Source organism: Hemiscyllium ocellatum, chromosome 19, assembly GCF_020745735.1.
Source record: "Hemiscyllium ocellatum isolate sHemOce1 chromosome 19, sHemOce1.pat.X.cur, whole genome shotgun sequence".
Taxonomy (NCBI): Eukaryota; Metazoa; Chordata; class Chondrichthyes; order Orectolobiformes; family Hemiscylliidae; genus Hemiscyllium; species Hemiscyllium ocellatum.
The window spans coordinates 670,709-694,128 of NC_083419.1; the positions used below are offsets into that span (position 1 = coordinate 670,709).

At 43.6% G+C, this 23,420-nt stretch overlaps 1 protein-coding gene across 6 annotated transcripts in view; it reads right to left on the reverse strand.

The window, feature by feature from the left end:
• osbpl8 (oxysterol binding protein-like 8) overlaps nucleotides 1-23,420 on the reverse strand; it is a 419,660-nt gene that overhangs the window by 299,507 nt on the left and 96,733 nt on the right. For all 6 annotated transcript variants that reach the window (XR_009645711.1, XM_060839573.1, XM_060839571.1 and 3 more), the window contains one exon: nucleotides 2,266-2,319. Coding sequence is in view for 5 of the 6 variants with exons in the window: in XM_060839573.1 (XP_060695556.1) it covers nucleotides 2,266-2,319 (54 nt within the window). In the remaining variant the exon portion in view is untranslated. The remainder of the gene's footprint in view (nucleotides 1-2,265; nucleotides 2,320-23,420) is intronic.

The following is a 23,420-nucleotide window of genomic DNA, read 5'->3' on the forward strand; positions in this document are numbered from 1 at the left end:
TTCCTAAAAGATTTCTTCTTTTTCAAATTTACTGCAACAAAATAAATCCAAATTAGTGAAATGTAGCCCATACATCTTGCTTAGCTGACCAGTTTTCAACCTTGTATTTTTTTTAAACGAATATAAAATGTCTTCAAGTCAAAGGTTCTGATTTGAAGATTCTGATTCAGGGATTAACTGTCATCAACCTCTCCAAGTCTAAAGAAAACAGTAATGTGAGGAATTCAACAATGGACTTCATTACAGTAATCGTAGTCAAAATTCAAAATGAACAAAATTCAATCTTGTGAATGTTGCTGCACAGTTATCAAGAAAAAGAGGATAATTTTCTAGATTTGATGTCTCTCGAGCCTGGTTTTTAACAACTGCTGAATCATGTCACCTCTCCCCCACCCGCCGCTAATATACAACATGAGGTTTGATGTGCCCTCTGAGAGAACACAATTATGCATCTGCTAGAAACTTAGTGGTATACACTGTCTAAATTAAGAATTGCATCATCACATATTCACCTAAATTTAGCTTCATTAAGATTTCAACAATCCATCCTTATGACACACTACATTTTAAATCCAAAGCTATTTCTCTACAGTTGTTCACATTCCTGAAGAAGAGCTTATGCCCAAAACGTCGATTCTCCTGCTCCTTAGATGCTGCCTGACCTGCTGCATTTTTCCAGCGACACATTTTTCAGCCCACATTCTTCAAATTCAGCACCTGACTAATATTCTGCCATTTTGTTAATCATATTTATTAAACTATTCCTTACAAAGTCAGGTGGTGAAATGTAGAAGTGACTGAAGCAATCTCATCAATATTCAGTCTCTTCGTTGTGGTTCTGTTCGCTGAGCTAGGAATTTGTGTTGCACACTTTTTGTCCCCCGTCTAGGTGACATCCTCAGTGCTTGGGAGCCTCCTGTGAAGCGCTTCTGTGATGTTTCCTCCAGCATTTATAGTGATTTGTATCTGCCGCTTCCGGTTGTCAGTTCCAGCTGTCCGCTGCAGTGGCCGGTATATTGGGTCCATGTTGATGTGCTTGTTGATTAAATCAGTGGATGAGTGCCATGCCTCTAGGAATTCCCTGGCAGTTCTCTGTTTGGCTTGTCCTATAATAATAGCGTTGTCCCAGTCAAACTCATGTTGCTTGTCATCTGAGTGTGTGGCTACTAAGGATAGCTGGTCATGTCGTTTCATGGCTAGTTGGTGTTCATGGATGCGGATTGTTAGCTGTCTTCCTGTTTGTCCTATATAGTGTTTTGTGCAGTCCTTGCATGGGATTTTGTACACTACATTGGTTTTGCTCATGCTGCGTATCGGATCCTTCGTCCTGGTGAGTTGTTGTCTGAGAATGGCTGTTGGTTTGTGTGCTGTTATGAGTCCTAGTGGTCGCAGTAGTCTGGCTGTTAGTTCAGAAATGTTTTTGATGTATGGTAATGTGGCATGTCCTCTGGGTTGTGGCATGTCCTCATTCCATTGTCTTTCCCTTAGGCATCTGTTGATGAAATTGCGCGGGTATCTGTTTTGGCGAATACGTTGTAGAGGTGTTCTTCTTCCTCTTTTTGCAGTTCTGGTGTACTGCATTGTGTGGTGATCCTTTTGAACAATGTCTTGATGCAAATTCTTTTGTGTGTGTTGGGGTGGTTGCTTTCGTAGTTCAGGACTTGGTGAGCCACACACACAGACCTAACGATCCGCATCCATGAACACCAACTAGCCACGAAACAACATGACTAGCTATCCTTAGTAGCCACACACTCAGATGACAAGCAACATGAGTTCGACTGGGACAACACTATTATTATAGGACAAGCCAAACAGAGAACTGCCAGGGAATTCCTAGAGGCATGGCACTCATCCACTGATTCTATCAACAGACACATCAACCTGGACCCAGTATACCAGCCACTGCAGCGGACAGCTGGAACTGACAACCAGAAGCAGCAGATAAAAATCACTATCAATGCTGGAGGAAGCTTCACAGGAGGCTCCCAAGCACTGAGGATGTTACCTAGACAGGGGATGATACGTCTGCAACACAAATTCCCAGCTCGGCGAACAGAACCACAACAACGAACACCTGAGGTACAAATCTTCTCCCAAACTTTGAATTCAGTCTCTTCAGCAGCACACTATTCTCAGCTTTGGTGGATCATCAAATCAGATTGACTGTCATCTCACAGTTTCCTTGAGAATTCCAAAAGTTGATCAATAGTAATGCAGACTTAACACAGCGTTTTTTAACTTCATAATTCCTAATCTCCTTACCTCAGCATTTTGAAAATTGTGTTGGAAGTCTGCCACTTGTTTTTTTAGCCTTATCTAAAAGATAAACAGAGTGTAACACATAAGAACAATTAGAACAAAGCTTTTGACAAAAGGTACAACATTTTAAATGTCTAAGGGTTGAAAATACAAACATCTCATATGCAAGAACAGAAATTATTAGTGTATTGCACTTTCTTTGATCACGATATTATGAGCATGAATAGCTTAACCATTGTAGAATTAAAGACTTTGGATTAAAGTCATTTTTCAACTATTTCCTCAATCTTGCATGTTCTACTGCAGTACCTGTTTACAACCTGTAAGCAGTGAGGTAAGTTATAACTCATGACCCTGAATTATATGGATAATGTCTGATACTCAAACATGAATTGCAGGTTCTCAAGCTGTACCAATAATTTCAATGACTTTCGTAAAAATGGCAAAGGGGTAGCAAATTTCAGACAGACAAGCCAAACAAGCCCATTGCTGTGACCTTCTAGCCTTGAGACCAAAACAGATCGCTAATCCTACCAAAACTGCATGGGAAAAGTTCATTTAAGCCACTGTCTGAATGTACAGACATTTTAGCTGTCTGCAACAGTCTTCAAATGGTCCCATCCAGGGTATCCTGACATCCCATAGCTCTATTTCCCAGTGCCTAACTACACTATTACTGGGACAAGAGGATTTCTTAGGGAAAAAAAGGAAACATAGAATTCAAAATAATATTGATTCTTAGATCACAGGGAAGTCCAGGTTAACATTCCATCACCAAGGCCTGCAGTTAAGCTTCGGTCTTGTATACAGTGACACTAAAATGTGATGATGATAGCAAAGTTGCTCCCATGTCTGTGTAAAATTATAATATTAGCCTCAAACATAATTCCATCTGAAAAGGAGACTAAATATTGTTGCTTCCTTATTCTCCTTCATCTAATTCTTTTAAACTGAACAGGTATTTCTTTACTTACCTATTCTAAGCTAATCTTCACTGCACATAATTTTTACAAGAGGAACAACTTGTTCCAGACCTCCTCCTATTCATCTTGCAACTACAAGAAACTTTTAATTTAAACTTTTAACTAAGTAACAGCATTTTCAGCTTTTTTTAAGAGTCCTTGTATCTGCAATGCCTTTGTTCTTATGCCAGTAAATTGATACTTGTAACTCCACTTTTGTTATATCCTTCATAAATTATCAATAATTATACACAACTATACACAGCCTAATGCCTTCTACAAACTGAAAATGGCCTTCAGGCTTTTGTAACCAACGACTCTAGGTACAAAATCAAGGATAATTTGACATATTCTTGATCTTGTGTTGCAATCTTTAATGTGTGTATAATCATACACCAAGCTAATGTATACCATTTAAAACAGTTATATCCAAACTGTAGCTGGGATGGAAATTCCAAGTGAAATGCTGCACTTTTATTAAAAAAAACTTACCTGTGCATTATCTGATGGTTTTGCAACTTCCTCTTTCTTTCCTTTTGAAACCTTGATTATTACCTTGCCCTGTTTAAAATCTTCCATTTTTCTACCTGCTCATTAACAAACAAAAGATTACCTTCTCAGCTAACAACCTAACTTTCCACCTACACTTTGCACCTCTCCACCCATCCCCCACCATCCCATGACAGATGTACCCAGTTGTAAAAACATGAGATTTTTAGCCATCTACTTTCAGGATTCAAAGAGGATCATCACACAGCGATGAAATCTTTGTGAAATAATTTTTTAAAAACCCAGAGGATTTGTTCAAAATAAAACCACACGGCTTTCCTCAGTCAAGATCAAAGTTAACCTTCCTTCCTGCTGCCTCTCATTTTCAGTAGAATTATCCTACACTTTGTTATTTCTAATTCATATGCAATTCCCCACTCCCATTCCCCTCTTCTCATCCAACATATTACAAAACTGAAATTCTACATCTTACCATTGCTTAACTGTTCTAAACCCTAGGTATGCAGCAACATGGCAAACAGCTCTTTAAAGGTTGAGAGTAGTTAACAATCTCTCCAGGATGTGGTGAAGCACACACAGATGTAGAAGTATACCGATCAATTAGAATCGAGCACTGCAACACTTAGATGAGGGGAGAGAGAAAACTATACACAACTGAGTTCAGGAGAAACGACAAGCTACAAACCCTTGGTTTGTTCAGAGTGCAGAATTTTAGAGGCTCTTGGGAAAGGTGGTACAGAGACAGTGTTGCTCAGGAATGTTAATGGGGATGGAAAACAACTGGGACTATCATGACTTTGTAATAATAAATTGCTCTATTCATTCATAGGATGTGGGTCTCATTTACTTGACCAACATTTGGTGTCCATTTCTAATTGCCCTGGAGGTGGTAATGGTGGTGAGCAGGATACTTGATTCACTCCAGTCCTTGTGGCACAGCAACACCTTCCTGACCAGGAGGGAGTTTCTGGCATTTTGATGCAGCAACAGTGATATAGTTTCAAATCAAGATGATATGTCACCAAGGGAACATCTTGTGGCAGTGCTCCCATGTAAGCTGTCCTTGTCCTTCTAGGTAATTGAGATCACAGGTTTGGAAAGTCCTGTTAAAGGAACTTGTGTGCTCACTGCATTGCACCATGTTAATGGTGCACACTGCTACCATTGTGTGCTATTGAACGGAATAAAAGTTGAAAGTCAAAAAAAGAGAATTGAAGCATTGCAGATGCTGGAATCACAGAATCCTTCCAGTGCAAAAAGAGGTTGCACTGATCCTCCAAAAAGCATTCCACTCAGACTCAGCCCTATCATTGTAACCCCACACAGTTGCCCAATTTGAGTTTCATCACCCCAATTTAGAGAAGACCACACTGTAAACAGCAAGTACAGCAGACGACATTGAGTCAAGTGCAAGTAAATTGCTGCTTCACGTGGAAACTGTGTCTGTGGCCTTGGATAGTGAGAAGGAAGAAAGTAAACGGATAAGTGTTTTACCTTCTGCAACTACATGGGAAAGTGCCATTGGGTTCTGGTAGCAGAGGAGTGGGCCTGTGTATCCCAAAAGGAACAGTCCCTGTGCAAGAGTGACGAAGAAGGGGTGGGGAATGTCTGTCCAGTGGCAGTGATTTACCTGCACTTCACTCAATGTAGTCTATCTAGTCAGTGTTTACAATGTGGTCTCCTCTACAATGGGAAGATGAGAAACAGACTGGGAAGCCACTTTGCAGAACACCCACACTACACCTGCAAAAACGATCCGGAGCTTCCTGTTGTCTAACTTCAACACACAACCATGTCCCTTGGCCAACATCTCTATCTCAGACTTGCTGCAGTGTTCCAGTGAAGCTCAGTGCAAGCCAGAGAAGCAGCATGTCACATTCCGTTTGGGGATTCTGCAGCCCATGGAACTCAATATTCAGTTCGGCAGCTTTCGAGCCTGAACACCTTCTCCCATGTCCTTACCCACTCCCACAATCCAGGCCTTGCCATCACATTGACTGCGATTACAACCAGTCTATTGTCAGCGAAGAATGGTCCAAATTAGCAGCTATCGATTCCCCCAGACTGACCTTGAGTCATTCCTTTGTCTGCTAAACTGCTTTTCTCTCTCACCCAGCTCCATCTCCACCTATCATTTACTCCCCTCTCACCACTCCCCACCCCATTTTCAGCGTTTCCTGTATACCGATCTCTTCCTAGCTATAACAGGAGAAACTATAATAGAGGTAAACAACAAAAGTGCTCATGGTAATTTACAAAAATTCACGTTACTCTGAGGCAGTTCTGGCAGATTCAAAAATAGTAATGTGACACCACTGTTTAAAAAATGCAGCTAACTAGAGGCTCGTTACCTTAACTTCTGCAATGGGGAAATGCAGCTAACTAGAGGCTCATTACCAAAATGCAGCTAACTAGAGGCTCGTTACCTTAACCTCTGCAATGGGGAAATGCTTGAAACGATCATTAAGAAATAAAGAGAGAGAGATCTGGATAGAAATTGTCCCATCAGGCAGAAACAGCATGGGTTCATGATAAGCAGGCCACGTTTAACTAATTTACTGGAATTATTTCAGGACATTACTAACACAGTGGACAAAGAGGAACCTGTGGAGGTGGTAAATCTGGATTTCCAGAAAGCGTTTGATAAGGTGCCGCATAAAAGGTGCACAACATTATGGCAAATATATTAGCATGAACAGAAGATTGGTAAACCAACAGAAAGGAGAAAGTGAGGACTGCAGATGCTGGAGATCAGAGCTGAAAATGTGTTGCTGGAAAAGCGCAGCAGGTCAGGCAGCATCCAAGGAACAGGAGAATCGACGTTTTGGGCATAAGCCCTTTTTCAGGAATGAGGAAAGTGTGTCCAGCAGGCTAAGATAAAAGGTAGGGAGGAGGAACTTGGGGAAGGGGCGATGGAGATGTGATAGGTGGAAGGAGGTCAAGGTGAGGGTGATAGGCCGGAGTGGGGTGGGGGCGGAGAGGTCAGGAAGAAGATTGCAGGTTAGGAAGGCGGTGCTGAATTCGAGGGATTCGACTGAGACAAGGTGGGGGAGGGTTGGACTCCTCCATCGCCAGACCATAACAACACGACAGTTGGAGGAAGAGCGTCTCATCTTCCGTCTGGGGACCCTCCAACCACAAGGGATGAACTCAGATTTCTCCAGTTTCCTCATTTCCCCTCCCCCCACCTTGTCTCAGTCAAATCCCTCGAACTCAGCACCGTCCTCCTAACCTGCAATATTCTTCCTGACCTCTCCGCCCCCATCCCACTCCGGCCTATCACCCTCACCTTGACCTCCTTCCACCTATCACATCTCCATCGCCCCCCAAGTCCCTCCTCCCTACCTTTTATCTTAGCCTGCTGGACACACTTTCCTCATTCCTGATGAAGGGCTTATGCCCGAAACGTCGAATTTCCTGTTCCTTGGATGCTGCCTGACCTGCTGCACTTTTCCAGCAACACATTTTCAGCTCTAACCAACAGAAAGCCAGAGTGGGAATAAATGAGTGTTTTTCGAGTTGGTGATCAGTGGTTCATGGTGTGCCTCAGGGATCAATGTTGGGACCACAATTGTTCATGATTTACATGGATGACACTAAAATGAGTGGATACAGCAAAGTGTACAGAAGACATTGGAAGCCTCCAGAGGGATATGCACGTTTGGTATGTTGCCTCCCAGGTGCAAGGGTACGTGATGTCGCTGATCGTGTTTTCCGGGTCCTTAAGGGGGAGGGGGAGCAGCCCCAGATCGTGGTCCACGTTGGCACCAACGATATAGGTAGGAAGAAGGGTGAGGATGTAAGGCAGGCTTTCAGGGAGCTAGGTTGGAAGCTCAGAGTTAGAACAAACAGAGTTGTAGTCTCTGGTTTGTTACCCGTGCCACGTGATAGAGAGTCGAGGAACAGGGAGAGAGAGCAGTTAAATGCGTGGCTACAGGGATGGTGCAGGAGGGAGGGATTCCGGTTTCTGGATAACTGGGGTCCTTTCTGGGGAAGGTGGGACCTCTATAAAAAGGATGGTCTACACTTGAACCTGAGGGGCACCAGTATCCTTGGGGGGAGGTTTGCTAGTGCTCTTTGGGAGGGTTTAAACTAACTCCGCGGGGGCATGGGAACCAGGACTGTAGCTTTAGGGTACAGGACCTTGAGTGTAGGGAGGTTAGGAATAATGCAGCGATCTCTAAGGAGGGTGCCTGTAACCAGAAAGGTGGATTGAAGTGTGTATACTTCAATGCCAGAAGTATAAGGAATAAGGTAGGTGAACTTGCAGCGTGGGTTGGTACCTGGGACTTCGATGTTGTGGCCATTACAGAGACGTGGGTAGAACAGGGACAAGAATGGCTGTTGCACGTTCCAGGGTTCAAATGTTTTAGTAGGATCAGACATGGGGGTAAAAAAGGGGGAGGCGTGGCATTACTTGTCAAAGACAGTATCACAGCAGTGGAATGGACGATGGAAGAGGACTTGCCATCTGAGGTAGTTTGGGCTGAGGTTAGAAATAGGAAAGGTGAGGCCACCCTGTTAGGTGTTTTCTACAGGCCTCCTAATAGTCCTAGAGAAGTAGAGGATAATATTGCGAGGATGATTCAGGAAAAGAGTGAAGGTAGCAGGGTGGTTGTTATGGGGGACTTTAACTTCCCAGATATTGACTGGGAGAGCTATAGCTCGAGTTCATTAGATGGGTCGGTGTTTGTACAATGTGTGCAGGAGGGTTTCCTGACACAATATGTCGACAGGCCAACAAGAGGGGAGGCCATATTGGATTTGGTTCTAGGTAATGAACCAGGCCAGGTGTTAGACTTGGAGGTAGGTGAGCACTTCGGGGACAGTGACCACAACTCGGTGACTTTTACTTTAGTGATGGAGAGGGATAATCGTGCGCCGCAGGGCAAGAGCTATAGCTGGGGGCAGGGAAATTATGATGCAGTGAGGCATGACTTAGGATGTGTGGATTGGAAAAACAGGCTTCAAGAGAAGAACACTAATGAGATGTGGGGAGTGTTCAAGGAGCAGCTACTGCGTGTCCTCGATAGGTATGTACCAGTCAGGCATGGTGTAAAGGGCCTTGTGAGGCAGCCGTGGTTTAGTAAGGAATTGGAGTCCCTTGTGAAAGGGAAGAAGGCGGCATATGTAAAGATGAGGCGTGAAGGTTCAGTAGGGGCGATTGAGAGTTATAAGGTAGCCAGGAAGGAGCTAAAGAGGGAGCTAAGAGAAGCGAGAAGGGGACATGAAAAGTCTTTAGCTGGTAGGATTAGGGAAAACCCAAAGGCTTTCTATAGGTATGTCAAGAATAAAAGGATGACTAGGGTAGGTATCGGTCCAGTCAAGGATAGTAGTGGGAAGTTGTGTGTGGAGGCAGAGGAGATTGGAGAGACATTAAATCAGTACTTTTCATCAGTATTCACTCAGGAACAGGACACTGTTGCTGATGTGAATATGGAATCACAAATAATTAGAATGGATGCCCTGGAAATATGCAGGGAAGAGGTTTTGGGAATATTGGAAAGGATGAATATAGATAAGTCTCCTGGGCCTGATGGCATTTACCCCAGGATCCTATGGGAAGCTAGGGAGGAGATAGCAGAGCCATTGGCCTGGATTTTTATGTCGTCGTTGTCAACAGGAATAGTACCAGAGGACTGGAGGATAGCGAATGTGGTCCCATTGTTCAAGAAAGGGAGTAGGGATAGCCCTAGCAACTATAGGCCAGTGAGTCTGACTTCAGTGGTGGGCAAAGTCTTAGAGAGAATGGTAAGGGATAAGATTTATGAACATCTGGGTAGGAATAACGTGATCAGGGATAGCCAGCATGGTTTTGTGAAGGGCAGGTCGTGTCTCACAAACCTTATTGAGTTCTTTGAGAAGGTGACCAAGGAAGTGGATGAGGGTAAAGCAGTAGATGTTGTGTATATGGATTTTAGTAAGGCGTTCGATAAGGTTCCCCATGGTAGGCTAATGCTAAAACTTCGGAGGTATGGCATTGAGGATACATTAGAGGTTTGGATTAGGAATTGGCTGGCTGGAAGGAGACAGAGGGTAGTAGTTGATGGATTATGTTCATCTTGGAGCGCAGTTACTAGCGGTGTACCACAAGGATCTGTTTTGGGACCATTGCTTTTTGTTATCTTTATAAATGATCTAGAGGAAGGACTTGAAAGCTGGGTAAGCAAGTTTGCGGATGACACAAAAGTCGGTGGAGTTGTGGATAGTGAGGAAGGAAGTGGTAGGTTACAGCGGGATATAGATAAGTTGCAGAGCTGGGCGGAAATGTGGCAAATGGAATTCAATGTAGCTAAGTGCGAAGTCGTTCACTTTGGTAGGAATAACAAGATGATGGATTACTGGGCTAATGGTAGGCTACTTGGTAGTGTGGATGAGCAGAGGGATCTTGGTGTCCATGTACACAGATCTCTGAAAGTTGCCACCCAGGTAAATAGTGCTGTGAGGAAGGCATATGGTGTACTGGGCTTTATTGGCAGAGGAATTGAGTTCCGGAGTCCTGAGGTCATGTTGCAGTTGTATAAGACTCTGGTGCGGCCTCATCTGGAGTATTGTGTGCAGTTTTGGTCGCCATACTATAGGAAGGATGTGGAAGCTTTAGAACGAGTGCAGAGGAGGTTTACCAGGATGTTGCCTGGAATGGTAGGAAAATCTTATGAGGAAAGGCTGAGGCACTTGGGGCTGTTCTCATTGGAGAAGAGAAGGTTTAGGGGAGATCTGATAGAAGTGTATAAGATGATTAGGGGTTTAGATAGGGTAGATACTAAGAACCTTTTACCGCTAATGGAGTCAGGTGTTACTAGGGGACATAGCTTTAAATTAAGGGGTGGTAGGTATAGGACAGATGTTAGGGGTAGATTCTTCACACAGCGGGTTGTGAGTTCATGGAATGCCCTGCCCGTATCAGTGGTGAACTCTCCTTCTTTATGGTCATTTAAGCGGGCATTGGATAGGCATTTGGAAGTTATTGGGCTAGTATAGGTTAGGTAGGATTCGGTCGGCGCAACATCGAGGGCCGAAGGGCCTGTACTGCGCTGTATCCTTCTATGTTCTATGTTCTATATGTTAAGTGAGTGCACAAGGGTGTGGCAAATGGAGTACAATCTTGTGAAATGTAAGGTCATCCATTTTGGTCAGAGAAACAGCAAAGTGGACTATTATTTAAAAGGTAAAAGACTGAAGCATACTGCTATGCAGAGAGACCGAGGTGTCCTTATGCATGAATCACAAAAAATTGGTTTGCAGATGTAGCAGGTAATTAAGGCAAATGGAAGAGGGATGGAGGAGTTTAAAAATAGGGATGCTATGCTGCAACTATATCAAGTGCTGGTGAGGTCACATCTGGAGTACTGCTTTAGTCTTCTTACTTGAGAAAGGATGTACTGACAGTGGAGGAGGTACAGAGGAGGTTCACTTAGTTGATTCTGGAATTGAGAGGGTTCGTTTATGAGAAAAGATCGAGTCGATTGGGACTGTACTAATCTCAAAGAATGTTGGGGGATCTTATAGAAATGTATAAAATTATAAGGTAATAGATTGGATAGAAGTAGAGAAATTGTTCCCACTGTTCAGTGAAATTTGAACTAGGGGGCATAGCCTCAACATAAAGGGGAGCTGATTTAGGATTGAGTTGAGGAGGAACTTTTTCACCCAAAGAGTTGTGAATATGTACAATTCCCTGCACAGTGAAGCAGTTGAGGCTACCTCTTTTTTTGTTTTTAAGGCAAGGATATATAGATTTCTGAACTGTAAAGAAATTAAGAGCTTATGGTGAGCTAGCAGATAAGTGGATCTGCATCTACAACAAGATCGGCATAATCTTGTTTACTGGCAGAGCAGGCACAGCAGGCCAGATGGTCTATCCTTGCTCCTATTTCTTAGATTCTTATAATCAGTTCTGAAGGGTCACTGGGCCCAAAACATTAACTCTGTTTTACGTCCACAGACGCTGCCAGATCTGCTGAGTTTGCTCGGCAATTTCTGTTTTTGATTCTGAATGTTGACTCATCTGTCAAGCAGGTTGCTTTGTCCTCAATGGTGTCAAGCCTTCGAGTGTTCAGGTAAAGCTGCATCCATCCAGTGAAGTGGAGAGTATTCCATCACACTCCTGACTTGTGCCTTGTAATTGACAGGCATTTGGAATCAAGTGGTAAGTTAGTTGCTGCAAGATGACCTGTTTCTGACCTGCTCTTCCAACCGCACAATTTGAAGAGCTGGTCTAGTTCACTTTGTGGGCAAAAATAGTAACCCTCAGGATCTTGAGAGCGAGGACCTGATACTAAAGGTTGATGTTTAGATTCCCTCTTGTTAGAAATGGTCATCGCTTGGTTGTATGACATGAACATTAGTTGCCACTGAATGTTGTCCAGGTCTTGCTGCATTTCAACAGGGATCGCTTCAGCATGCAAGGAATCACAAATGGTGTTGAACATTGTGCAATCATTAGTGAATATCCTCACTTCTGGATAAAAGCAAATTACTGCGGATGCTGAAATCTGAAACCAAAAGAGAAAATGCTGGAAAATCTCAGCAGGTCTGGCAGCATCTGTAAGGAAAGAAAAGAGCTGACTTTTCGAGTCTAACTGACCCTTTGTCAAAGCTAGAGAGAAACTTGTGGCCTTATGATGGAGGCTGACAAGGACAGTCATCTTCACATCTGGTCTGGAATTCAATTCCTCTCCCCAAGTTTGCACCAAGACTTGGTCAGGAACCAAGTTTATGTGACGCAAGTCAAACAACGCATTGTGTGAACAGTTTTATTACGTTATTGTTGCTGCTTAATAGCACTGACAATGATGTCATCCATCATTTTGTTGATGGTTGAGAGGAGATTGATAGGTGGTAAGTGGCCAGGATGGATTTGTTTTGCTTTCTTGTACAAAGGACATATCTAGGACGTTGTAACATTGTTTGGCTGATGCCAGTGTTCTAGTTGGACTGGGACAATTTGGAAAGGGGCACAGCTAGCGCTGGAACACAATCTTCTGAACTATTGACAGAATGTTTTTTTCAGCTCAGAATCTTTGTAGTATTGCCTTCAGCCATTTCTTGACATCAATAATGAATCAACTGAACTGTAAACTCATACTACTGGGGACTTCAGGAGGAGACAGGTGAATCATCCACTTGTCACTTCTAGCTGAATATGGAAACAATGGTTCAAGCTTTTTCTTTTACATCAATGTGCTGGGTTCCCACATCTTTGAGGATGGGATATTTGTGGAGCCTCCTTCTCCAGTGAGCTGTTGAATTTTCCATCACCATTCACCACTCGATGTGGTAGAGCTGTCTCTGACCTATTGGTTGTGTAATGTATATGGCACACTGGTTTTGCTGTGTGGAATGCAAATAGACTCTTGTGTTGAAGCTTCAACGGGCTGATGTCTCATTTCAATATATGCCCCCCTGCACTCTTCATTGTGTAATAAAGAAAGGCCATGAGACTTTTAAATAATAGACACAGTAGTGACTGCCAGGAGTCACATTGCTGATTGTTATTGATTTTTTTGCAGACAGACTGGCATGTTATCTCAACAGCAATGGGTAGCACGGTGGCAGTGGGCGGCACGGTGGCAGTGGGCGGCACGGTGGCAGTGGGCGGCACGGTGGCAGTGGGCGGCACGGTGGCAGTGGGCGGCACGGTGGCAGTGGGCAGCACGGTGGCAGTGGGCGGCACGGTGGCAGTGGGCGGCACGGTGGCAGTGGGCGGCACGGTGGCAGTGGGCGGCACGGTGGCAGTGGGCGGCACGGTGGCAGTGGGCGGCACGGTGGCAGTGGGCGGCACGGTGGCAGTGGGCGGCACGGTGGCAGTGGGCAGCACGGTGGCAGTGGGCAGCACGGTGGCAGTGGGCAGCACGGTGGCAGTGGGCAGCACGGTGGCAGTGGGCGGCACGGTGGCAGTGGGCAGCACGGTGGCAGTGGGCAGCACGGTGGCAGTGGGCGGCACGGTGGCAGTGGGCGGCACGGTGGCAGTGGGCGGTACGGTGGCAGTGGGCGGCACGGTGGCAGTGGGCGGCACGGTGGCAGTGGGCGGTACGGTGGCAGTGGGCGGCACGGTGGCAGTGGGCGGCACGGTGGCAGTGGGCGGCACGGTGGCACAGTGGGCGGCACGGTGGCAGTGGGCGGCACGGTGGCAGTGGGCGGCACGGTGGCAGTGGGCGGCACGGTGGCAGTGGGCGGCACGGTGGCAGTGGGCGGCACGGTGGCACAGTGGTTAGCACTGCTGCCTCACAGCACCAGAGACCTGGGTTCAATTCCCGACTCAGGCGACTGACTGTGTGGAGTTTGCACGTTCTCCCCGTGTCTGCGTGGGTTTCCTCCGGGTGCTCCGGTTTCCTCCCACAGTCCAAAGATGTGCGGGTCAGGTGAATTGGCCATGCTAAATTGCCCGTAGTGTTAGGTAAGGGGTATATGTAAGGGTATGGGTGGGTTGCGCTTCGGCGGGTCGGTGTGGACTTGTTGGGCCGAAGGGCCTGTTTCCACATTGTAAGTCTAATCTAATCAATCATAAAGGAAACCGTTTGGAGTTTGATTTCCACTTTGAACAACAGGTCCTTCAAAGTGCAAAAACTCAAGAAAAAGCCTAGAAGATCCCCTACTGGGAAATTCAACATAAATGAAAGTTATTGGAACAGATACCTTTATTCTGTTTCAAGTTATGAAATTCCACTTCATAATTAGAACTCCCCACTAAGGTCTTGGAGAGGTAACATCTTGAAAGAAGGAGGTTCACAGCTCAAGAGAAACATTTATTTCTGGAATCAACCAGTATTGCTTAAAGCATCCTGGCAAACTGCAAGGATTTCTTTGGAACATACACCAGCATTTGAATCACTGGTGATCACCAAACTTCAAAAGTGCACAAACATTTGTGAGACTTACTCAAAAATATCACATCAAATTAAATTTCTTTCAGTATCAACAAGGGCATAACATCAACTATCAGAATGACTGTGCATTGATTGCACGTTCTCAACTTTTAAAATGTCTGGAACTGGCAGAGAGAGAGAAGAGAATTGAACAACCATTAGGGCGTAAACATTCTTAAAAATGTGTTAAGACAAATGGGATGATTGGACTATGAAAATTACACTGAAGTGAACTAAGGAAATGGCAGACTTAAAAAAATACTTTGCATCCATTTTCTCAGAGAAAGAGGGCAAACTACCACTCGTAGGAAAATCTAAAATTAAGTCACAGGAAGGAACATTTAGTGCATTTTTAACTAGTAAAGAAGAAAATAATGGGTCTTGAGATAGACAGTCTTCAAAACTGAATACTTTTCACCCCAAGCTATCAAACGAAATAATTGGGGAAATTGCAGAATTTTGACCTGTAATCTTTCAAAGCTTTCTAGAATCAGGAATTGAGATTCTGGTTTGAAAATGTACTTCCATTAATTAACTAACTCAGGGAGTGAAGAGAGAAACATGATAACCACAGACCCAACAACATATTAAAGTATTTAATAAAGTTGCGCACAAGAGAAAATTAGAAAAAAATGGAAACATGTGGAATTGGAGCCAGGTTTGTAATTTACATTCGTTGGGAGGTAGTAGATGGATTAAGGATAAGAGTCTGATCTCTGATTCTCAGCCAGAGCCGTTGCCTAGCATTTCAGTTTACCATGATACATACTCAACAATGATTTGAATGAACAGGAAAGTTGTACATACTGTTTGCAAAATTGGGCCTATCAATTAGGAAGCTAAATAATAAGCAACAACAGGAACCTAAAGAAGGGATAGTGTGCTTTGGGGCTCTTCTTTGGGTATGTTTAAGGTAGACATTTATAGATTTTTGATAACCATTGACATAAACTGAATGTTGTTCCTATCAGATAAACGTGTTGGCAACAAGATGGCAGAAGTGCAATGTTGGTGAGTGAATGTGATGAGTCACTAGATATCTGAGAAAGAAAGAAAACCAAAACATTTTTTGCAGTTATGAGAGATGGAGAGTTGTAGTGAAGCAATGAGGTTAAGATGCTCATATGCAAAACCACTAAAAGTTTGTGCACAAAATAATTCAAAATGGCAAGTGGAAGTGATTCTTCCATTTCAGAGAGCCTTGGCTAGACCCATCTGGAATACCACGTCCAGTTTTAGGCATTAGTTTCGGCAATACTCAATTTACTTTAGGCACAAAGAGATTTAGCACAATGATGTAAGGATTAAAGGATTATCTTATGAAGGCAGGTAAAAAAATGTCCTTTTCTGTTAATTTGTAATCAAACAGAGGCACTCAAAATTATGAAGGAATTCAAGAGAATGTATCAAGAAACTATTCACTCTGGTGGGGCATTCAAGGAGAAGACGGTAGGATGTTAACATTGATACTTGAATTGCCTCAAAAGACAATTAAATATTGGATCAATTGAAATTTTCAATCTGGGAAGTGATACATTTTCAATTAATGGTGCTAGACAATTTGAAGGAACAGCAAACCAATGAAATTGAGGTATGTAATGGCCATTGTCCAATTCAGGGTCAAAAAAAAGCCTGTGGGTCTGAAAGGCTTGTTCCAGCTCATAAGTACAGAAAACACCCCAAAATTAGAATCTCTGCATGGCAAATGTACAGCAGGCAGTGAAGAAAGCTGATGGCATGCTGGCCTTCATAACAAAAGGAATTGAGTATAGGAGCAAAGATGTCCTTCTGCAACTGTACAGGCCCATGGTGAGACCACACCTGGAGTATTGTCTGCTGTTTAGGTCTCCACATTTAAGGACGGACATTCTGGCTATTGAGGGAATGCAGCATAGGTTCATGAAGTCAATTCTGGGAATGGTGGGGCTATCGTATGTTGAAAAATTGGAGCGCCAGGGCTTGTATACTCTTGAGTTTAGAAGGATGACAGGGGATCTGATTGAGACTTAAAAGATTATTAAAGGATAAAAGCTTTGACAAAGGGTCAGTTAGACTCGAAACGTCAGCTCTTTTCTCTCCTTACAGACCTGCTGAGATTTTCAAGCATTTTCTCTTTTGGTTTCAGATTATTAAAGGATTGGACAGTCTGGAGGCAGGAAGCACATTTCCGCTGATGGGTGAGTCCAGAACCAGAGGACACAGTTTAAAAATAAGAGGTAGGCCATTGAGAACAGAGTTGAGGGGAAACTTCATCACCCAGAGACTGGTGGATAGATGGAATGCTCTGCCCCAGAAGATAGTGGAGGCTGTGTCTTTGGATACTTTCAAGAAAGAGATGGATGGAGCTCTTAGAGATAGTGGAATCAAAAGTTATGGGGATAAGGCAGGAACAGGATACTGATTGTGGATGATCAGCCATGATCATAATAAATAGTGGTGCTGGCTCGAAGGACCGAGTGGCCTACTCCTGCATCTATTGTCTATTGTATTTGACATGACTTCAGGGTTTTCAAAGTTATGTATTACCAAGGGCAGTGCAAATTTCAAAATCCATTAAGACGAAAATGCACAGAAAATTTTGTCTGCTGTCTGCAATTCTGAAACTCTGAAAATGATAAAACTGACAGATTTTTGGCAGGAAACTCAAAGTCACACCCACTTCTTCTGTCAGCTAAAATAAACCATCAAAAACTATATTCAAATTTTGTCTTTCAATTAAGGTTTTGAGGGCAGCAAGATATAGTCACCAGATATGTAAATCAACTCCTTCTCCACACCCTGGTATAATCTCAAGAAATTGACACCACAGAAATAAACAAAGTATGTCAGCTCAAAGTCAAAGCATATTTGCACATCAAACTGCGCGTCTGCTTAACAGTTATACAAATGGATTAGAAGTTAAATGATGACACATACTTTCCACTGTGAAGTGAGAAGTCATTTCCTTCAGTCATAAGATATCCTAAAAATAACTGATTTATTTTAACCCCTATCATTGACTTGCTTTAGTTTGCAGTTATTTTCCACCTCCCTGTAATTCTCCATTTCCCAAGTCAGATTTCTCCAAAGTTCTGAGAGAGTAAGTTCTAACTGATCACAAGATAGTTGAAGCAATGTCACCAACCTTCTAATGATTTGTATTTCCTCCAAAGAGGAACACTCCCTTACACAGTCAGTTGATTTACAAACAATAACTTCTGAAATACCTCAGGGAACACCAAAGCTACAAAATGCCTCCTCAAATTAAACAGTGGGAAAAGTGACATGGAGTCAAAGTAAAACATTCCTGATGAAGAGCTTATGGCCGAAACGTTGACTCTCCTGCTCCTCGGGTGCTGCCTAACCAGCTGTGTTATCCAACGCCATAATTTTTGACTCAGTCAAAGTAAATCTCACTGCAAAAAAAATGAATAACAAAACTGGTTTGTGAAATTAAGGAGCATCCTGCTTAGTTTTAAGTCTTGGAAATCCCTAGTTACGATCACTAATAGTACATAATATTCAGTAAAAGGCAAAAGTTTAATGCATCACAAAGTCAGGTCCTAGTTGCTAACTCAGTGTTTTTGTTCATAAACAACCATGCTGTTTATCATTAAATGCTGCTTAAATGTGAAGGTTCCCACAAGTTCTATTGAGTCAGTCACCTTCATGACTGGAACTGCAAATCGAAGGCAGAAACTCAAGTTTGATGTTTTTGTTAGCTAAAAGCATTTCAGCCACTTTCTCACAGGGCTTCATATGTGAATTTGAAGTCAGCATCCATCTTCATCTGTATGCAGGTGATAGAACCCTAGTGTCCCCAAACCCCAACACTAAAACATGTAGGCACACATGAAGCCCTTCTTCACACAGAGCTAACAACAATTCCATCCAAGTCCACGAGACTGTTAATTTGCACTGGATATTTCCACAACCCAAAAGAGAATCTTGCAAATATTCTTTTACAGGAAAGGTCTCCACCTCAAGTACAACTGTCAAAAGCAAATCAAATGGAACTTATTTCCAGGCAAGAAAATTTAAGAAACATCATTGGCTGTTAATAATCAGGCACTGCAGCCCTTTTTGTCACATTTCCTTTTAAGGTAAAGTACCACATTATTGGGTACTTTTCAAAACTGACAACATTAAATAACAATTTAGAATCAGAAAATCACCGAATCCCTACAGTGCGGAAAGACAATATTCAGCGCACTGAAGTTGGCACCAACCCAACCCCCAATCTTATCCCCGAAAACTCACATTTACAGTGGATTACCCACCTGGCCTGCACATCCCTAATTCACCATGGACAATTTAGCACAACCAATCCACCTGACCCGCATATCTTGGGACTGTGAAAGGAAACCAGAGGACCTGCAGAAACACCCACTCAAAGAGGGAGTAAGTGCAAACTCCACATAATCACTCAAGACTGGATTTGAACTCAGGTTCCTCGCACTCTGAGGCAGCAGTGCTAACCACTGAGTCATATTTCAGGGATAGATTTATTTGCAATCTGTTTTATTTCAGATAATCTTCTCCAACAGAAGATTAGAAAAAAAATTACCATGTTAAAAAGAAAAGTGACATGATCACAGCTGATAGGTCCTAAATAGCTTGTGCTTAAGCTCTGCCTGAAGGCACTGGTTTGCACGATGACAGTTTCTGAAGTCCCTTTAGGCCTCTAGATACTCTCACAATATTTGGCAACACATCTGCCTCTAAAATTGCCCAATGGCAATTGAATGGAAACGCAAAATGACTTTAAAGGACATTATTGTAAAACCCTGATAATGGTAAATTGCGGTAACAATAAAGAACAATGAGGGAGTCAACAGTGTTTTTACCTGGGTAAATGCAATGACTGCAGATGCTGGAAACCAGATTCTGGAATAGTGGTGCTGGAAGAGCACAGCAGTTCAAGGCAGCATCTGAGGAGCAGCGAAATCGACGTTTCAGGCAAAAGCCTTCATCGTTTATTCCTAATGAAGGGCTTTTGCCCGAAACGTCAATTTTGCTGCTCCTTGGATGCTGCCTGAATTGCTGTGCTCTTCCAGCACCACTAATCCAGAGTACATTTACCCAAACAAAGTAGCTCACTCCACCAGCAGACTGGGCAAAGAAACAAGATCAAGAAAAACTGAAAGCAGCTAGAATTCACAAATCAGAAATTATCAAGAATGAATGAGATTTTTTTAAGGTCATCTGGTCTTTGAGAAAGCAATGTTGCACCCAAATTTCATGGATTTGTTACAAGGCAAAGGCAGTAATTTGCCTCAGCACGTCTGTGCCAGCTTTCCAAATGAAGATTCACTTTGTGCCATTCTCTTGCCTTCTCCAAGTTGTTATTTGAACAAAATGGTCTGAATTGCCTTTGGAATGCCTCGAGTATAACTGTCTCAATCACTTAAAGGTAGCTTAAGCCAAGCCTTAATCACGTAAAGGAAAATGTTGTTTCTTATATTATTTTTTACCAATCACTTCAAATCTGTGCTCTCTCGTTCTCAAACTCTTCAAATGGGAGCAGTTACCACTGACTACTCTGTCCAGAACCTTCACTCTCATCTCCTCTGAAGTTGTCTTTCTCCAAGGAAATCAACTAGAATCTCACCCCTCCAAACTATTTACATAGCTCCTCACCCCTGCTCACCAACTTTTCAACAGTAATTGGGGATGGGCAATAAATGCGAGATTAGCCAACAGCATCCACTTTGTGAATAAATGACAAGATTTTTAAAATATTCTCTGCACTCTCTCAAAAGCCCCCACATCCAAGGGGAAGATTAGGCATGGAGCAGATGAAAGCAAAAGAACTGGTGGCCTGAAGTGCATATGCTTTAATGCAAGGAGTAGAGTGAGTAAGGCAGATGAAATTAGGGCTTGGACTGGTGCCTGGGAGTATGACGTTATTGCAATCACAAAGACTTGGTTGAAAAAAGGGCACAATTGGCAACTAAATGTTCCAGGACATAGATGTTTCAGACAGGACAAGGAGGGAAGTAAAAAGGTGGGGGGAAGGAGTTACATTGTTGATCAGAGATGTTATCACGGAGGAGGACACTATGGAGGGCTAGAGCAGTGAGGCGTTATGGGTAGAGCTGAGAAATAAGAAGGGTGCAGTTACATTGTTGTGGCTGTACTATAGGCCTCCCAACAGTGAGCGTGAGGAAGAAGAACAATGAGGTAAACAGGTTATGGAAAGATGTAGAGGCAACAAGATGGTGGTGATGGGAGATTTTCATTTACCCAACTGGGATACATTTAGTGTCAGAGGTCTGGATGGGGCAGAATTTGTAAGAAGCGTCCAGGAGAGTTTTCTCGAGCAGTATGTCAATAGTCCGTAGAGGGAAGGGGCCACATTGGATCTGGTGTTGGGGCATGAGTCAGGCCAGTGGCAGAAGTTGCAGTGGGGGATTTCTTTGTAAATAGTGACGGCAATTCTGTAAGTTTTAGAATATTCGCAGACAAAGATGAGAGTGGTCCTAAGGGAAGAGTACTAAACTGGGCCATGGCCAATTATATCAAAATTCAGCAGGAGTTGGGAAATGTGAATTGGGGGCAGCTATTTGAAGGGAAGTCCACATTTGATATGTGGTAGGCTTTCAAAGATAGGTTGAAGATAGTGCAGGATAGGAATATCCCTTTGAACACAAGGGATAGGAAAGGCAAGATTTGTGAACTGTGGATGACAGGAGAGATCGTATAACTAGCCAACAGGAAAAGGTAAAAGTATGTACAGTCCAAGCAGCTAAGAACAGAACGGGCCTTGGAGGAATATTGGAAGAGTACGACCAATCTTAAGTGAGGAATCAAGCGGACTAAACAGGGTCATAACATAACTTTAGTGATAAAAATTAAGGAGATTCCCAAGGCCTTTTATTCATACATAAGAAGCAAGTCGGTAAAGTGTTGGTCCACTAAAGGATAAGAAAGAAAGGTCTGTGTGTCGAAACTGAGAAAATTGGTGAGATTCTCAATGATTACTTTGCATCAGTGTTCACGAAGGAGAGGGTCTTCATGAATCTTGACATGAGAGATAGAACTTTGCTTACTCAGGATCTCGTTGGCATAAGGAGGGAGGATGTGTTGGGTCGGCAATGTTAAGGTGGACAATTCCCGAGGACCAGATGGGACCTATCCCAGGTTGCTGAGGGAGGTGAGAGAGGAAACAGCTGGAGCCCTGACAGATAACTTTGTAGCATTCTTAAACACAGGTGAAGTGCCAGAGGAGTGGTGGGTTGCTAATGTTGTCCCCCTGTACAAGAAGGGTAGTAGGGATATTCCAGGTAACTACAGACCAGTAAGTCTGAAGTCAGTGGTGAGAAAGTTGCTGGAGAAGGTACTGAAGGATAAAATCAATTTATATTTGGAAACGAATGGGCTTATCAATGACAGGCAACATGGTTTTTTGTGGAGGAGATTGCGCTTTACCAAGTTAATAGAGATCTTTGAGGAAGTAACCATGTTGATAGATGAAGGAAGGGGCGTAGATGTCTTATACATGGACTTTAGTAAGGTGTTTGATAAGGTTCCCCATGGTAAACTAATGGAGAAAGTGAAGCCACATGGTGTGCAGGGTATTCTAGCTAGATGGATAAAGAACTGGAGACAGAGAGTAGTAGTTGAAGCAAGTTTCTCGAAATGGAGAAAGGTTTTTATTGGGAAAAAGGAGATTGAGAGGGCACCTGATTGAGGTCTGCAAAATCATGAAGGGTATAAACAGGGTACGGGGTACGATGCTCAACTCATCGACCGCCAGTTCCGACGTGCCACAGCAAGGAACCGTAATGACCTCTTCAGGAGACAGACACGTGCTGCAACTGACAGGGTACCCTTCGTTGTTCAGTATTTCCCAGGGGCTGAAAAATTACGCCATGTTCTTCGTGACCTGCAACACATTGTCAATGAGGATGAGCACCTCACCAAGACCTTCCCCACACCACCACTACTTGCCTTTAAACAACCGCCAAACCTCAAACAGATCATTGTTCGTAGCAAACTGCCCGGCTCTCAGGACAACTCCATACAACCCTGTCACGGTGGACGCTGCAAGACATGTCAGATTGTGGACACAGATACCACAATTACGTATGGGAACACCTCCCACCTTGTACATGACAAGTACTCATGTGACTCAGCCAACGTCGTCTATCTTATACGTTGCAGGCAAGGATGCCCGGAGGCATGGTACATTGGGGAAACCGATCAAAGGCTACGACAACGGATGAATGGGCACCGCACAACAATCAACAGACAGGAGGGTTCCCTCCCAGTTCGCGAACACTTCAGTGGTCCAGGACATTCAGCCTCGGACCTTTGGGTGACCATCCTCCAAGGTGGACTTCGGGACAGGCAGCAGAGGAAAGTAGCTGAGCAGAGGCTGATAGCTGAGTTCGGTACCCATAGGAAGGGCCTCAACCGGGACCTTGGGTTCATGTCACATTACAGGTGATCACCATTGCACTGCATACACACACACACACTCACATACACACGGACACAGGTACACACAGAGCGCACACAGAGCGCACACAGACACCCACACACACCCTTATAGACACACACACTCCCACACTCTCACATGCACCCCCGCGCACACGTAAGACACTCTGCACCCACTACATACACATACACACACACACACAACCCCCACCCCAGACAGACAGACACACACAGACAGACAGACAAAGACCCACATGCACACATATATTTTGTGGGGTGAATTTGTACTTGCAGAGTTACATTGCACTTTGCTCAAAAACTGCATACATTCATGTAGAACTCTGAGCTCAAAAACTGCAGGAATTTATGTAAAACACTGTTATCTCACTTATGAGAT